Below are 16936 nucleotides of genomic sequence, written 5' to 3' on the forward strand. Positions count from 1 at the left end.
TTTGTCCGCTTTAACCGTTTCTCCCGGTGATTGGCGTTTGGATCTGTAGTTTTATTGGCTATATTCTGTGAATGCAATCTTCGCGAGTCTATTTTGCTTTTTAAGGCTTTTCTTAAGGTTCCGAGGCTTGGGTTATGTATTTTGGTTCTTTGGCGTATGATGTATCCACTATGCGGATGGGAATTATAGTTCATTGTTGAATGAATCATTTACGCTTATTTCTTTGTGGATTTGTTTAGGTACATTATTCATGCGAGTTAGGGCATTGAGGTACTTGTGTAGAGGTTTGAGTAGACGCGTGCTTTACTGCTAGCTTCACGAGTTCGGGTTGATGTTTGAGTTGGGAAAGTTCAATTTAGAGCAAGCTTGGGTAGAATATTATTTCGAAAACAAACTCTAGCTGCGTAGTAGCTCTTCGCTTAAGAATAGCTCTACGGAGTACATACAAGCATTTTGTCTCTAGTCGGTGGGTCGCACTGATGTCTATCGATAATGAGCTGGCCAATAGAATGGCACTTTTTCAACGACATTCTATATTTTCATTCCTTGTCCTCAGGTTAAGTAGATATAAAAGCTTGCGGTATGCACAAAAGATCTAGTATCAGATTCTTCAGTGCGAGTTCCAGTGCTTGTTACATGTTGGCTAGATGAAGTTTTGCAGTTCTAAATTTCCTTCTGGCAGTTTGTTTATCCCTCATGCATTTGTAAGGCAAGGGATTGTATATCTGATCTACGAGAATAGAAAACTACAAGTTAAATCAACGAAATACTGTTTAATGAGAAAATCGGTTCCTCTCATGGTAGTAAATAGTACTGTCATATCGTACTGCAATCCTGTAATACAAGTCTAGACACCAGGTAGCCCAAAAAGTAAATATTGTTGCCCAGGTGTCTGTATATCATTTGCACGAAATATATTTGACTTTAATGAACTTGAATTGCATTCATCTATCAGAACCAACACAATACTCCTGGTAATCTTCCCACTAAGCCTTTGTCCGCTGAGTTTTGCCAAACTTCCAATTGAATCACCGTTCAATATGTTCTGTCAATGATGTGGGCTCCTCGAGGGCATACACAGGGACCAACCTGGAGATTCTGTACAATCGGGTTTAGCTTCATTCCCTATAGTTTGAGTGACAAGACATGACCAGTCTGAGGCTCTCTGCACGTGGTCGTGCCTTCCTTATTTTCTCATTGTGCGTTTGGGCAGGTGAATTCCTAAATGGGTAGGCGACGCTGTTGCCCCCCTTCTCTCACTTACCCTCTGCCCCTCTTTCTTCTTCTTCTTCTTCTTCTTCTTCTTCTTCTTCTTCTTCTTCTTCCTCTTGTCCCTATTCTTCTTCACTCCCCATCTTCGCTCTCCCACTTCCATCCACCTCCTTTCGTTCGTTTCCAACGCTCGTTTCAACCTTTTCTCTTCCAGTCTTTCGTTAAGCAGCTTTTTCTTTCTCAAGATGTCTACCCTCATGATGAATATGGTCTTGCTGATCACTTGGCTCATGGCGATGATCACTCAGGGCATCGCAACCAGTACGTACCGCCTCACTTCACATCTTGTGACGCGTCTTTACGTGTCTTCCACCATGAACCTCCTCAACTTACGTGTATAAACAGACCTGGATGCCTTTGAAGGGCGTCACTATCGGGTCGGCTCTGTCAATGACCACTTTATTCTCAATCGTCGTGCCCGTAAGACTTTTCTGCTGATCTGATCTCACTTTGTCTATCGTGACTCACAACTTCTTACAGTCGCTCATGTTGTCGACACCACTACCCCCGTTCCCACTGCGACTGACTCTACCAGCGGTAAGTTTTCACATCATATGCTTCGGGTTGGGTTTCATTTAGCATACTGACTTTTTTTCAGCTGAGGTTGGTGCTTCGGCTACTTTTGGCGCTGTTCGATCATTTGTTGGTATTTGTGCTAACTCCTCTCAGTCTGGCGTAGCTGCCACTGCTTCTACCAGTGAGACTTTAGGAACCTCCACTGTTGTAGTTAACATTTCAACTATCGAGGCTACACCCACTTCCGCCGGTGAAACCGCTGTTACCTCTCCCAAGGATTCTGCAGTCACCCCCAAGACTACTGTGGCTACTCGAACTGTGACTGTTCCATGTGGACAGACCATGTGCACTGAAGTGACCACTGTTACCGAGGCCTGTTCTTCAACCACTAGAGTTAACCCCACTAGTAATGTCGTTGTTACCCCCAGCGCACCCGCAGCTACTCCCGAGACCACCGTTGTAACTCGAACTGTTCCATGTGGACATAGCACCTGCACTGAAGTGGCTACTGTTACCAATCCCCTTGCTCCAGTCGTGACTGCTTCAACCGAGCCCGTGGGCACCCCTCAAACTGCCGTCGTCACTCGAACCTTCTCATGTGGACAAAGCACCTGCACCGAGCTGACCACTGTCACCAAGCCCGCTTATCCGGCTACCCAGTCTCCTAATGGTGGTTCAACTACCCAGGGTGCTCCTGCACCAGGTTTTCAGACCACTCTGTCTACCGTTGGCACTAACGGCCAACCTGGACATCCTGCGACAAACTCTGGTACGACTCGTGGTCCCAAAGCCAGCACCACCCCGGTTGCCCATTTCAACGATGCTACCAAGTACTCGGTTGGGGCTTTGCACGGTGCTGCTGCTGCCTTCGTGGCCATGATCTTGGCAGACGCTCTGTGAGCTCGATAATTCTTCTTCCCGTGGATGAACTCCATGGTGTCCAGTCACGCATTGTGGGATTTGATTTTATGATTATGAAAGTTATGCGTGAGGATTGATTTTTATGGGTTTCATCTCGGTGTTAGCCCTTGCTACTTTTAATATGTTCATGTATCCATGACTACTTATGACCTTACGTCCAGATAGCGTATGAGCACACCCAATTGAATTGATGAAATTAATACCAGAACCACATTTCTTTAGAGTAGAATACGTAACTAGCCATACTGCAATGTTCTTATCTACAAAAAGGAGGTTTCCTGATCTGCTGGTGCCTTGTCACATTACCCATTGCTCCAGGCCATTTCTAACGGCTTTTAATTGGAGCATATCACCACTGGCACGGTTTGCGACAGTCCAAATTCCGAATTGATGACTTCCTCAAAATCAGGAATTGCCCGAGGACTCATCAAGCTCCGTGTACTGATACTCGTACTCGCAACTAAAGCTTCCTCCTCCCCTTTCCAACTCCTCTCCAGCACAAGTGACATCTTCCATACCTGAAAAATGCCTCCAAGCTGCACTCTTGAAGCGGAGACAGAAGTGGAATAGGGGAAGGACTCGAAGGAGACCGTAAAAATCGGGACTTAGATCGCAGGTCAACCCGTGGCAAGCCTTGACTGCATAAACACGTTTGTCTGGACTTAAAATCAATGTTCTGCGCAAGCTTCGAGCATATTCCCTTCGTTCCTCCTCCAGAAAACTCCAAACAGCGCTGACTAATAACGGCAAATGTCGCGGTTCTGGTCGTGTCATGGATTATATCGAACCGTCGGTTGTACTTCGCCGATAGTATGTGGTGGTTTGTTGGCACGTCAACAAATGGCCAGTATGCCTCGAGGTTTCCTGTCTGGTTGATCCCAGTATGTCGAAGGGCGAGAATAGATTCAACTAGCATTTGAGGTGCTTCATCTTCGGTCATCTGTTGGTCGATTGACGGCTTGGAATTCAGAAATCTGGGCTTCGCAAGTTGAGTCCAGCATGATTGAATGCAAACCAGATCGCCGACTGCATGTTTACATTTGAGATTTGGTGGGAGCCCCCTATCTGTACGTGATAAACGCAGGGCATCCCAAAGAGTGATTTTCTGGGCATTGCCTGTACACGCACTGATTTCCAGTCCGATGCGGAGCTTGAGAATCCCTAGGAACTTCCTATAATCGATAGTCTTGCTCGTGGATCCTGATCTGATTGTTTCTTTCATTGACTTCATCGGATATCGCTTGTGTAGCCATGTCACATTGGCTACTGGGCCATGTTGACTCTGGAACCCGACTTGGAATTCTCGGTCCTCAAATGAAAAGAATTCTTCGCATGCTCCTGGTATCGTATGGTCGTTCGCGACTTGTTTCTGGAATCTCTGGATTGATGATTGACACCTTGAATTGAAGACAAGACCGGCCACACAATCAGTATTTGTGCTAATCAAGATTCGAGATGTGTTACTGAGAAGAACAGGTTCCTCAATTTGGCACGGGGCTTCCAGAATATTACTCCAATGACATTCGACATCAATAGGAAGAGAATATGCTTTTTCTTTACCCTTGCCTTTCTTCTCGGACTGAAGAGGAACAATGTATCCTCTTTCCGTGCGTATAACTTTCCCTTCTTTGGGTGGTTGGCCCACCAGCCATGCTGGACCCCAGATCTCTTGAATATCCTGTACCAGCATAGAAAGTTTCAGCCGCTTTTGCTCAAGACGAGCTCCAGAGACTCCAAGAACCCAGACCGGACCTCAGATAAAGCCTTTCAAGCATGCTATTTCAAGAGGTCGAAACGAAAGTCCAGAGCCAACAAGGATCTCGTCCATCTCCTTACCCCACAGGTTTAGATCGGATCGGCATACATGAGAACCGGAGAAAGACAAAAGCCCAATCTTCACAATGGCTGTCAGCTGCTGCTGCATTGAAAATAGAATCAGTTCATTGGCATTGCTTGCCAAGTCTGACTGAAAGCAGCTCTCTTTCAAAAGTGCAGCTGCTGGTGATGGTGAAAAATGCCCTGATGTCCAATCAATATCTTCCAGTGACAGGCGAATAACATGGGCAACATCTGGTACACGTTTGTCTTCCATCACGATTGCTAGAAAAAATGGATGGTTCAAAGTTCGATGGTGTATCATACGCAAGTGAATGCGTTGGTACAGAATACGACGCCCATTCAAGTGATGTAGACATGGGCTGTGGCAAATCTAGAGAGGAAGTATCATGATACGGGGAGGTTTCATCAAGTGGCTCCAACTGCGCATCAAACCCTGAAAACTGCGTGGGAATTTCCGAGTCGTTGGATGAAACTTTCGGCATTAAAGAATACTCCATGAGGAAATCCTCGATTTCAAAAGCTGCGGACTGTGATGCCATTTTGGAAAGTGAGGTTTGAAATGGGTAATATAATAAAGAACACTCATGATCAAAAAATAAGAAGAACCGATGCTGTTATATTATCAGCAGGGCCGTATACGCCAGAAGGGAAACATTCGAGTCTGATAGACTGCCCATGTGGTTTGTTGCCCGGCGGTGCACACAGCCCGGGTAATAGGACGGGACAAGGGTGTAAATTTAATGTACGTGCGCGACTCAGATTGGTTGATGACATGTGATATCAGCACCTCCTATGCATATCCGTCGCTCTTTTGTTATTAGGCTGTGTTGATAGCCACTCATATCACTTAATGGGCAAAAATCCTGGCTGAGAAGGAAAGGCAAACCAGTGTGGCTGAGACCCGATGAGCCTCCTACTCGAGCCTGCAGAAAATCCATGGCAATCGCTAAGGGTCCAGCTGACCGCATGAAGCACTTCTTTTTATATATATAAATAAGGGAAATATTGTCTTGTTAACGATGCCGCTCTGCGCTGATGATTTATCTATCTGGAATTATTATATGGTAATGGCCGTTCTCTTTCCCATATATTCAGTTGTAAGGAGCACAACAGTGGTTTTGCATACTCAAAAATCCAAGACATGCATTATTCTAACACTAAGTAACAGTTCGTAATGCACAGACACAGTCATCTGAAAAATATGGATGGGTATCTCAAAGAAAACAATGGATATACATGGGGACTTGAGGTGGAGGCATAGAAGCGTATGGACAAGTGAAGTGGATAGATAGGTGAACAACTTTACCAAATGAGTGCCTTCAGGAATCAGTATGTCACAATTCCCCTTCGTTACCCATAGACTCGATTTTTCTTGTTAATGCGCAAATACGGCATCCATCTCCAACCTTGTCCCGTAATAGGCGGGCCGTTGTAACCTTTGGACCCACAGTTCTAGAAGCCGTTGATGAGAAAGGCTCATCTGCTGGAGACGAGGGGCGGGGTGTACGATCCACTGGAGTGACTGTACTAGATTCCTGTCGTGACCCTTCCTCGTGCAAGTGGGATAGGTGGAAAACATGCCCACATGCAAAACCAACAAGAATTTCTCGTTCGTTCGGCTTGAAAAGAGCGTGACACCCACCGCATCTACCTGGTCCAACACCAGCACGTTTGGTAGAGTTACTGGATATCGATTCAGTATCCGGGTTGGGGCTCTTCAATGTCGGTGTCAAGTCTGGATCCTTCTCCTTTGTACTGTCCTCAGATATGTTGAATTTGATACCACGACGTTGACCCTTGCGTAATGCATCCATCCCCAGTGAAACCTCACCCTGCATGACACGTGCAGCTCCTTTGCTTATGCTTGCTTGAAGATCATGCTCGCGGATCAATCGGGTAAGACCATCTCGTAGACCTTCAATCTCGAGGCCGCTCGGGATCCGACGCACGAGTTTGATTGGATCGATTGATGTTCCAGCCTCAACAAGAAGTCCGTGGATAAACTTGGGTTTGTCCATGGAGTAGTCGAGAAGGTCCTCCCAAAGGTCGGGGTCATCTTGCGACTTCGCAAAAGAGATAGCTTGAGAGACGTCCTTCAGATCTGACAATATCAGATTCAGGGCTCGTTTGGTCTGGCCCATCTTGGATAACAAGAAAATCAATTCCGGGATAAAGTGACGTTGTTCACATATTGTCGTTGCCGTTTCAAATGTATACGAAATACTCGTTTGAAGAAATTCCATCAACAATGGTCGATCGTAGTCAGCAAATACCTCAACGGCAGTGTCAGCAAACCTATCGATCAGCGCTTTGCCTTCATCTGCAGCTAACTTGCTAGCTGCATCTCGAGCATGAGCTCCGCGGCCCCTTTGAGGTTTCGAAGTGTCCTGTGGAAGAAACTCGCCGCGCCATAGCGCCCGAAGGTAGAAATAGACGAAAAGAATACGGTTTGCGGTATTCAGTTGCTGGACCACGGTTTCGGGGAGTACAATACCCGTATAGGCTTCCCTCGCAAGCAGCTGAATAGGTTCCGCGGCCAGTTCTTCCAATTCTGATTTCGGGGCTGATTTCATTTGTTTTTTGGAGATGCGAATCATGATAAATGCCGGAATGTTATCAGACACTGCGTCGACCAAGTGATGTTCTTTAATCAGCGACATGGCTGCATCAGCATCTTGTAATTGAATATAGCGATGCAAGGCCTCGCGATAATGGCCTCCGACAAGAAATAGTTTCGCAAGAGATTCTGTCAGAATTTTCCACTCCTCAGAGTCTGAGTCGCCATTTGAGTTGGACTTGAGCTGGTCTTCGATAGCCAATGTCATAGTGTTTGTATCAAATAGGTCAGATGGCCATCTCTCAATTAGAGTTTTGAATTGTGTTAGATCTCGAGAGATGTAGTAGCAGAGAATCGCTTCAAATATCTCAGCAGGTAGAGCTGGATGTAGATCCGTAGGGACGTTGGGCGTGATTTCGTCCACTTTCTCTTTTTTAATGAACTGCCACGCCCAGTGCTCCCATCTGGATCCAGTGTCGAGAACCTTGCTACAAACCGCAGCGGCCTCGTTCCACCGTTCCTCCTGGATAAGCTGCTCAATCCAAAGTTCGCCAAGCCGAACCTTTTCTTGATCCACAGCAGAGACCTGATCCCGACCAGCAGTCATGGCCGAGGATCGGTCATCCGCAAAAAAATCTCCTAGGCTTGACTGGGACCCGAGAGACCCTGAGATAACCTCTTTCAAGTCCAGAGCCGAGCCTGCAGCCTCGGGATTTTCGTTAAGCAGATTCCATGCTTGTTCATATTCACCACGGGAGTCTAGCCAAGTCAATCGGTCAGAGAGATCCCTCTTGACAGCAACGACTGAGTCGTATGGGCTGTGGATGAATATTTTTGCGCCTGGAGCTGTAGCGACATCTTGTATCTCCTTGGGAAGCGGTTCATCGGCGGAGACTTGTCGAGAGCTAAAAGATGGCGGAACTCTTGCAGAAATCCTATCTCCACTGCCTGTGCTTGTGGTGCTACGAATGCTAGCACCAGAGCTAAATAACCGCGCAGAGTACATCGTAGCATCCAGAAGGCCATGACCTAGAGTACCCAAAGCGCCACGCTGGACTATCTGCCCCTCTGGAGTTTTCCATGGGGGTAAAACACTGAGGTGATAGTCCATGGAAGTCAGCCCCTCAAAACGATTGACGGTCAGCGTGTCCGCACTAAGCTCTTCCTTGGTTTCTATGTCGATAAGACGCAATTCAGGCTCTTGGCCTCGTTGGCGATGCCGATGGTCTGTATTCTCTTGATCGTTCTCTGCCTCGATATATGCGAGAACAACAAGAAGACGAGGGGTATATAAGGAAATACCGGATATTACACAATCGGTCCGTAGGCTATTTTGACCCTATTAGTATTCAAGCCCGTGACGAGTCACCTTTGCAACTTACATCGTCGAGACCTCTGCAGAGCCATATTTCTCCCCTTTAGAGTGTTTGCTTGCTCGGTTTGGGTACACATCAATGACCCAAACCGTGCCTCCCCATCCCACAACAAGCTTCTCGATATTCTGGGGGGTTCCTGGAGACACCCTCTTTGATTGTCCCGTATCCGTGTGTGAATCAGGGTTGTCATGGTCATCTAACGCTGACTGGTCAATCCATTCAGCGCGCGCCTTCCATACGCTTGCCATTTCCTCCCAGCCCGGTCCATTTGGCCGATCAATGTGGCTGATTCGCTTCCAGGCAAACTCCAACTCGGACGATTCCAGGTGTAGATTAGAACGCATGATTTTAATGCCTTCTTCATTAACCCAGACCACATATTTTCCTGTCAGGGACCACCTAACCGTACTGATAGTGCCTTCTCCACTGTGCAATATTGTGTCTTTTCCACCGTTGCCGCCTATTCCCATCGTGCCTAGCCAGCTTGATGCCGCTGCAGTGGCTCCGCCCATTGTAGTAGCATTAGAGCTGACTCCAATACGACCTCCCGTAGTTAGGATCAGCTCCCCAGCACGTCCACCGGAAATAAAGGTCCTATCATTCTTATAGTCTGGGGAAAGTGCGACTGCTTGTATAGGCCGACCAAAGTTGCGCTTGAGGATGTCCTTCGGGTCCACCAACGAGCTGATACATACATTTCCATCGATCGATGCTGATGCAATATAGATTGAATTTGAAGGTATGGCTGGGATAGGTGGTTGACCTCCCCTGGGCAGGCCTCGAATGCTGCCCGAGCTGGTGGAAGTGCGGGTAGGAGGACGGGAATCCTCTGCCGCCTGTTTGGCAGCAGCATCGAATTTTGCATTTTGCAGTGGAGGTGGGAATGGTGATATAGATATAGAAGTCACGCTTGCTGAATGGGCATTGTATGTACGGAGAGGTTGCAGAAGGGGTAACGAGAGAACATGCTGCTAGATATTAGCCGTATATTCAAAGCTATGATGCATTCGACCGATCACCTACAATAGAGCCGTTATGCGTTCCCATAATCTAATTCAAATAGTTAGTATTGCCTCTTTCGAAAGAACAGCAACAAGAACCACCTACCATTTTGTCCCCCGCAACAAGGAATGTGCTGGTCGCGTCTCCCTTACGATATACTGATCCGAGCTGTTTGGTGAGATATGCGTATTTGAGGCGTGGCTCTTCATCTTCCTCGTCCTCATCGAATTCTTCCTCGTTTTCATCGTCTTCCTCCTCTCCACTAATGCTGTCTTGGGAATCATCATCGCTGCCCTGATGACGTCGATTGTGCTCGTCTGTATTCGTATCGGAAGGCGACCGACTGCGCGTAGGTGTTTCACTGCTCGAGAGGCCCTTATCGGTGCCCTCATTTGCCTTTGTTGGGCCAGGCGCTTCCATGGCTCGTCCCTCGTAGCGCCTGGAGCTCCCAAGCGGGTTTAAATTGAGATGCGACAAGCAACGGTACCTGGGTTGTTGCAGCTTGGGAGCTGGGGTCGGGCTTGCTCCACATCATGACTAAGCGGAGGGGAGGTCGGCCCTGCAGACATGATGTCGTTCCTGAACATTTTCGTTTGACTGCATTTACTACTCCCCTGTAAGTTGGGGCTGCCAAAGATGTTTGCGAGGGCCTCAATTTGCTCGACATGCAAGCGGCCAATGCCATTGCGATTATGGAGACAGCCACAAAATCAATATTTACACGCATCGCCAGCATTGCAGCTTCCACGACGAAAGGATTTCTTCTCGTCCAATGCACACCTAGCGCAAAAGCTGTCCAGCAAAGATGATGGAAACGAAAATGCAGAGTCTCAAAAACAACGCAGACGTGGTGTACGATTGCCAGCGGTATCAACGTCTCTACGGCGAGTGGCAGTAGAGGCCCAGAGATCCAGAGATGGATTTCTCTCGAAAAGCCAACTCAAGGAGCAGGGGATTTACCAAACGAAGGTAATTTGATTTCCTTGGTATTTTATGTCACTGCTAACTTACAACGTGTATAGACGATCACTGCTTACGCTGTTGCCGAGACGTTCGACATTCGCAAAGTTAGAGACATTTTACAAGAAAAAGGATATGAGCCGGATCCATTAAACACAGGACTCTTCCCACAAGTCGTTCACGTTCAAATTCCCATCGATTCAATACGCCGCGTTTCAAACCCATCCACAACAGATCTATCCTCTAGTGAAGTTGGCGATATATTCGTTTTTCCTTCCGGTACAGTGGTGGCTTGGGCACTTCCGGATGGATTTACATCATTTTTGGCGACAAGGAGCCTATTACCCGCAGCTCAAGGGGCTCACGTAGATGAGCTAGAGACAGAAGATCTTGAATTTGTCGAAGATCCGATGCGAGAGAATAGCAGCATCAAAGGCGATACCATTATTCTGGGGACAAAATCTGGGAATGAAGGAGCGGAAGTAACGATGGCTCAACAGCAATCTATTGATACTGTCTTGACTAAAGTTGCATTCTCATCCGGCTTGGCTCGGAGTACAAAGCTTGCTGTCCTTGAGAGTCTTCTGTCGAACTATTTTGAATCTACCCGGACTATCCCCACCCTCCTGTCGAAAGGCTCTCGTTTGCCATATACACGAGACTTCATGCTCCGGAAGACCGGACAATTATTGAGCGTTCGCGCGCAGCTTAACCTCTATTCAGAACTCACCGATTCATTGCCGGACATTTTCTGGGATAGTCGGCACGAGCTTGGATTGGAAGGATACTATGAACAAGTCGGTCGAGCCCTCGATGTGGGGATCCGTATCAAACTTTTGAATGAGAAAATGGACTACGCGCAAGAAATTGCCAGTGTCCTGCGGGAGCGACTTAGTGAAACCCACGGTTTACGGCTTGAGTGGATCATCATCCTCCTGATTGCCGTTGAGGTGGGCTTTGAAGTCCTCCGACTATATGGAGAGAGAATGCCTTCCGAGGAACAGGATAAACCGCGCAAACACGCGGACTCGATCACCTGAGGTTAAGAAATACCCAACAATGTAACATAGATCTCTATTCCAAGCCACTACTATCTAGCCATACATAAATAAGATACCCCTTCACTCTGTCTACCTTTATCGATGACTCGTGATAGCTGACAGCTGATCGGGATCCACTCTTTGATACCTAACATCAGATGATCGACTTAGTCATCCCTGGAGGCGATAAGAACCCCAACCTTTCAGCTCGTAACTCTATTCGTTAACTGTAATCTAGTCAGGTACCTGCATTTATCTGGGTACATATACTTGGTCTTCTTTTCCATCAATCTTTCTAACCTTCGCTGGTCGAGGTTCTTACATCCAAAATCCCTACAATCATGTGGGGTTCATCGCAACAGGTCCTCGGGATCCCGGGGCCCCAGAAGATCCTCAAAACGATAGGCTCTCTCTGGCTGTCCTCGACAATCGATGAACAACGTGCTCCAGGAATTTCTAGCTCTTGTCCTCTATCAGAGGTTAGCTGTCACGCCAAATTTCATGGCCAAGATACGTGTTGTTTCAATTACCCGGGTGGCCAGATGTTGCAAACGCAGTTCTGGGACGCTGACCCCGCCGTTGGACCTGATGACTCCTGGACCATCCACGGTCTATGGTAAGCAAAAGTCTTTATCTGCTGGAGTTCAACACAAGGACTTAATCTTCAATGAATATACATATTAAGTTCTCATAGGCCTGATCATTGCGATGGCGGTTTTGACCAATTCTGTGATTACAAACGGAAATACAGCAACATCTCGCTGATTCTGATCGACGCCGGTCGCGGCGATCTGATTGAATACATGAGCGAATATTGGAAGGACTACAAAGGTGATGACGCTAACCTCTGGGAACATGAGTGGAATAAGCATGGTACTTGTGTCAGCACCCTTGAGCCGCACTGCTACGAGGACTATCTCCCCCAGCAGGATGTGGTTGATTATTTTGATAAAGCCGTTGAGATTTATAAAGAAAGAAACACATATCAGGTTCGTGTTTGTCTTTGTTTGTGTTTTTTGTTTTTGTTTTTGTTTTTTTCAGATCATAGATCCCTATCTTGACTAGACGAGTCTGACTTGAATCAATTTCCTGACTCATTTCTTAGTTCCTGGCCGATGCTGGCATTGTACCATCAAACAGCAAAACATATGCTCGTGCAGATATTGAGGCCGCCTTGACCAAAGGACATGGTGCCCCCGTCACTATCCGCTGCCGCAGAGGCGTTTTCAACGAAATTTGGTACCACTTCAACATTGCCGGAAGCTTGCAGACTGGCAAATTCATCGTGTCTGAGCCAGGTATGCTCATATTTGGTCCAACATTTTCTTTCTCCATTGTTTAGACAATAACCATAATTTTGTTTTAGATGGTCCGAAATCGAACTGTCCTGCCAATGGTCTCCACTACCCGCTCAAGCGGTCCCATAATGACCCACCATCTAGAACCACAACTACACAGGGATCAGAGCCTACGGCGCCAGGAACTCCATTTTCTGGCCGGGGAAATCTGATGGTTTCAACGTTGAACCAAAGACGAGGCTGTATCATTAGTTATGGTACCTGGTTTGCATCTGGAACTTGTGCTACCTTCCGAACGAAAAAGAAATCAGGTTCGTTGGGGAACTCGGGCGATTCAATAAATTAACAGCTTTTCTGACATTCTTCTTAGATGATACGTTTACCCTCAAGTCGAGCAAGGGCCTATGTGGCTTTGAGGAGGGAGCCTTCACCTGCGGCGATGAAGTTGCTACACCAGCCGAATTCAAGGTATGTATTTTTCTTATTCAATTACGTGGATTCGCTTTGATGGAGATCACTTTTTGTTAAAATAATTTTTTCAGGCCAAGGATGATAAGCTCTCGTACAATGATAACACAACTTTCTATGCAGCAAGTGCTCCAAAAGGTCGGACGCAGAGTACTGTTTATTCCGACGAGGATGATCATCCAATTGAAATTGAAATCATCTGGAACGCTTGATTTGCGGTTGATTAACTCATTCGATTGAGTTTTGAGACTGCCAATTACAGAAGTGGCTATGTTTGATTGTTGAAGTTCATAGACAAATCCATATTATATACCAAGACCGCAGCTGCTCTTTCAAGTTTGACTACAACTAACTAGTTACCCGTATTATATTACTACTCTGACCTCTGAGGATTTCTCTATTCCAACCAGAAGAAGCAGTGCCTAGATGTTCATTCCAGGCTCACTGGCCTTTGAAAATTGCTACAAATATATATTGGAAAATATTACAACATGAAGTCGTAGTTTCATATGGAGAAGACACTAATAAACCTAAAGCACAGGCCATCTTCATCAAAGTCCTCACGATATATCCCGAGATGAAAAGATTGGATAGGTAGAGGTAGAGGTAGCTAGCTACAAAATCCCATTTGGAAACTGATCAGGTACATATCAAAAAGGGGGGTGGGGGGTGAATTAAGGGGAATTCGCCAAAGAAATGGAAGCTGAGGGACGCCTGTGGCATCCTGAGGATGGCATAAAAAGCAAACGGAAAACATCAAAACATATCCCATGAAGTTCAATCGAGAGTTTCACCCGTATTGAATAAACCAATTGCAAATATTTGAAGACAAAGAAAGAAAAAGTCATGGAAAACAAGAACATAGGGCACAAAAGCAAATGGCCAAAACACCATTTGTAAATCCCAGAGCCCCCGCAAGAAGCCAAGTCATGTGCGCTAAGAAAGAAGTGAAAACAGATGTCCAGTGAAAAGTGCCAGGTCGATCACGCCGAAATGAAGAAGAAATAGTGAACGCCCGTGTATTTAGTGTCGTGAGAGTATAAAAGATCGTCTCATATCGTTGTCGTGGTGTCATGCCGTGAAAATAAAAGACAGTCTACGCCGTCTATGTCATGCTTTTTGTAGAAGGTACAAGAAAACGCCAGGTGAAAAGTGAAGATATAATCGTGTGTTGGTGGTACAATCAGGTGCTGATGGTCGGTGCTCAAGGGTCAACCAGAAATTCGCTGGAAAGCGAGTCGATTTGGTCACCGTAAGGATCCATTTCAAGAGCGCTCAACCCAGAGATGGTCTTCCCAGGCATGTCGGAGTATAATGAAGACGGGATGCCAAAGTCAGCGGAATCCATATAGGCATAGCTGCTTGGGAGGTTGGAGCTTTGAGATGAAATGAATTCAAATTCCTTGATCTGACCAAATTCTTCTTGTAGGTTGTCGGTAGCATCTTGAGAGATAAACACATCGATTTCAGAGCCAACTGTAGACTCAGCCAAAGTTGGGGCAGTGTGAGGCGAAGACATGTCATAAGGAGAAAGAGCAGGATCACTGTAGAGGCAATCCTGAGAAGACTCAGCAGAGTTGTGGCCCTCGAACTGTTCCATAGCACGAGCATATCGGTTGTGAGCCATTTGAGGTGGTGACAGTGGGAGAGGTAACATATCGTCTTCGAACTGCTGGGATGAGATTGAGGGATCGGACTGCACGGGAGACTTGTGATCATATCCACCTCCTGGGGAAGTAGGCGGCGTGAAGGATGACATAGAAGTAGATGGGGCGTAATCTGGCGAGTTGAACATAGGGCCTTCTAAACTTTCAACTTTCACGGACGTTGAAAAAGATTTTTCAGCAATGCGCTGACGAGTACGAGTAGACTTCATTTGACGAGATTCGATATCGGGACGACTCTTCTTTGGCGGGCGGCCACGTTTAGTTGTTTTTGGGACGAAGCCAGTGAAACCTCCAACACACATATCACGTTGGCGGTGGCGGGTGAGGGCATCTTGACGGGCAAAGCTAGCGCCACAGGCACAGGCAAAAGGCTTCTTTCCGGAGTGAGTCTTTAGGTGGCGCTTGAGATCGTGTCCGCGAACAAAATCTTTTCCACATCGGTCGCAGACATATTGACGGTCATTCAAGTGGGTCTGAACATGAGACTTGATGTTCTCTTTGCGACCAAAGCGGCAACGGCAGTCTTTGAAAAGGCATACCCATTTGTTGTCTTTGGCATCAGGGCCAGATATAAATCGAGCAATTTCATCACTAGAAACGGAACTCTCCTTTAGAGAGGCTTTGACTCGTGCATCAAGGTCGAACTCATTCACTGTTTCGGCGTGCATATCATGCATAGAGTGACCACTTGACGATGCGGGAGAATCTTCACGCTCCTGGTATCTGCTAGAGGATGGAGAAGACGGTAGGCTGGACAAATGGGGTGACACTCCACAGGAACCAGGTGATGGCATAGCAGCTAGTTCGGCGAAGTCCGTAACTGAAGTGGCGGGCGATGGCATCTGGTGGGCGATTGACACTGGGGTGGAATCTGGAATTCCTTGAAGGGAATGGGCTCTTTGCATCTCAGCGGTGGCAGGTGTGCGGGGGACAGAAAAACTTTGGGATTTAGTAGGGGTGTGGTCATTGGTGTACATAGATAAATCAAATGAACTCTTCATAGGGGTAACATCTGGGGTAAGAGGGGAAGTATCTAGTAATACCGTTAGCTTACTGGCTGCGAATATCTATAGATATATCAGATCATACAGGAAAGGTAGGGGTTAATTTTAGGACTGTAGCCTTCTGGTTGAACAGAGAGCTGTTGCATCGACTGGGCATAGCCATTGGCCTGCTGTCGGGATTGAAGATGGTGCTGACGCTCGGCTTGCATCTGATGGAGGGCACTTGTCGAGACAGAATTGGAGTTCGGATTGTCGCTTGCAGATCTTGCAAGAGCGGGAGCAATTGGGGCAGGGAAAGCAGCACTGCTACCATCCATGGTATACATAGCCTGTAGCTCCTCTGGGTTCCACATATATGCGCTCTGATATTGCTCAGGTTGCGACATTGGGAGATGCGAGTGCATAAACTGGGCTTGCCCATGTTGTGATGAGTGCATAAACTGTTGTGCAGCTAAAGCCTGCTGTGAGAAACCTGATTTTTCGTTAAAGAAGTCTCGAAGCTGATGGACCTTGTTTGTCGCACTTCGTCGGTCGAGAGCTTGTTGTGGACCAAAGGAGCCGTAGTCCACTGTCTGACCACGACGATGTGTTCGGCGGGGCGGCATATTGGCCATTGAAGGTCGATTGGCTTCGAAACCGGGGGTTGATATTTGACGACGGTGACCGCGGGATAGTGTCGATGAGGGGGAGTTCATAGCTGCCCGGCCGCTCGAATTTCACGGTTCCCTGTCACAGTGTTAGTCTGTGAACACGACCAGCAAACGCAAACAAAAACGCAAAAAACGAGAAGTAGGTTAGAGCTTCAGTAAGCTAGTAGATGTTTGGGAATATCCTCTGTGCTAGATGGAAGATTTAGATAGAGAGATGGAGTTGTTTTCAAGAAATCACTGTTCCACCGCGGATGTGTGTAGATAAAAGTGACACAGAAGAAGATAAAATTTGAAAACTGGAGCTCTTCAAGGTAGAAATGAAACTCAATAAAGGATCTTTGAAGCGGGCCAGCAGAGCTGACGATC

The 16936-nt window shown here is 46.9% G+C and overlaps 6 protein-coding genes across 6 annotated transcripts; 3 read left to right on the top strand and 3 right to left on the bottom strand.

Annotated features, from left to right (window-relative positions):
* Nucleotides 1-1457: 1457 nt before the first annotated feature.
* Nucleotides 1458-2688, top strand: N7478_003635 (uncharacterized protein; the record flags this gene model as incomplete). The annotated part of the gene is made up of 4 exons (XM_056919849.1): nt 1458-1533; nt 1618-1692; nt 1753-1809; nt 1871-2688. The coding sequence occupies 4 exons, from the start codon at nt 1458-1460 to the stop codon at nt 2686-2688; spliced, it is 1026 nt and encodes a 341-aa protein (XP_056783007.1).
* Nucleotides 2689-3114: 426 nt separating this feature from the next.
* N7478_003636 (uncharacterized protein) lies at nt 3115-4801 on the bottom strand (the record flags this gene model as incomplete). Its single annotated transcript, XM_056919850.1, has 4 exons — nt 3115-3446; nt 3498-3508; nt 3666-4461; nt 4546-4801. 4 exons carry the CDS (start codon nt 4799-4801, stop codon nt 3115-3117), a joined length of 1395 nt encoding a protein of 464 aa, XP_056783008.1.
* Nucleotides 4802-5882: 1081 nt separating this feature from the next.
* Nucleotides 5883-9903, bottom strand: N7478_003637 (uncharacterized protein; the record flags this gene model as incomplete). The annotated part of the gene is made up of 4 exons (XM_056919851.1): nt 5883-8433; nt 8488-9449; nt 9505-9531; nt 9589-9903. The coding sequence occupies 4 exons, from the start codon at nt 9901-9903 to the stop codon at nt 5883-5885; spliced, it is 3855 nt and encodes a 1284-aa protein (XP_056783009.1).
* Nucleotides 9904-10119: 216 nt separating this feature from the next.
* On the top strand, nt 10120-11483 carry N7478_003638 (RMD1 family protein; the record flags this gene model as incomplete). Its single annotated transcript, XM_056919852.1, has 2 exons — nt 10120-10452; nt 10506-11483. The coding sequence occupies 2 exons, from the start codon at nt 10120-10122 to the stop codon at nt 11481-11483; spliced, it is 1311 nt and encodes a 436-aa protein (XP_056783010.1).
* A 341-nt stretch (nt 11484-11824) lies between these two features.
* N7478_003639 (T2 family ribonuclease) lies at nt 11825-13461 on the top strand (the record flags this gene model as incomplete). Its single annotated transcript, XM_056919853.1, has 6 exons — nt 11825-12099; nt 12178-12472; nt 12589-12781; nt 12850-13092; nt 13152-13249; nt 13324-13461. The coding sequence occupies 6 exons, from the start codon at nt 11825-11827 to the stop codon at nt 13459-13461; spliced, it is 1242 nt and encodes a 413-aa protein (XP_056783011.1).
* Nucleotides 13462-14453: 992 nt separating this feature from the next.
* ace2 (putative C2H2 transcription factor (Swi5)) lies at nt 14454-16615 on the bottom strand (the record flags this gene model as incomplete). Its single annotated transcript, XM_056919854.1, has 2 exons — nt 14454-15949; nt 16006-16615. The coding sequence occupies 2 exons, from the start codon at nt 16613-16615 to the stop codon at nt 14454-14456; spliced, it is 2106 nt and encodes a 701-aa protein (XP_056783012.1).
* Between the last annotated feature and the right edge of the window lie 321 nt (nt 16616-16936).

This window comes from Penicillium angulare, assembly GCF_028827245.1.
Source record: "Penicillium angulare strain IBT 27051 chromosome Unknown utg000003l_segment0_segment0, whole genome shotgun sequence".
Taxonomy (NCBI): domain Eukaryota; kingdom Fungi; phylum Ascomycota; class Eurotiomycetes; order Eurotiales; family Aspergillaceae; genus Penicillium; species Penicillium angulare.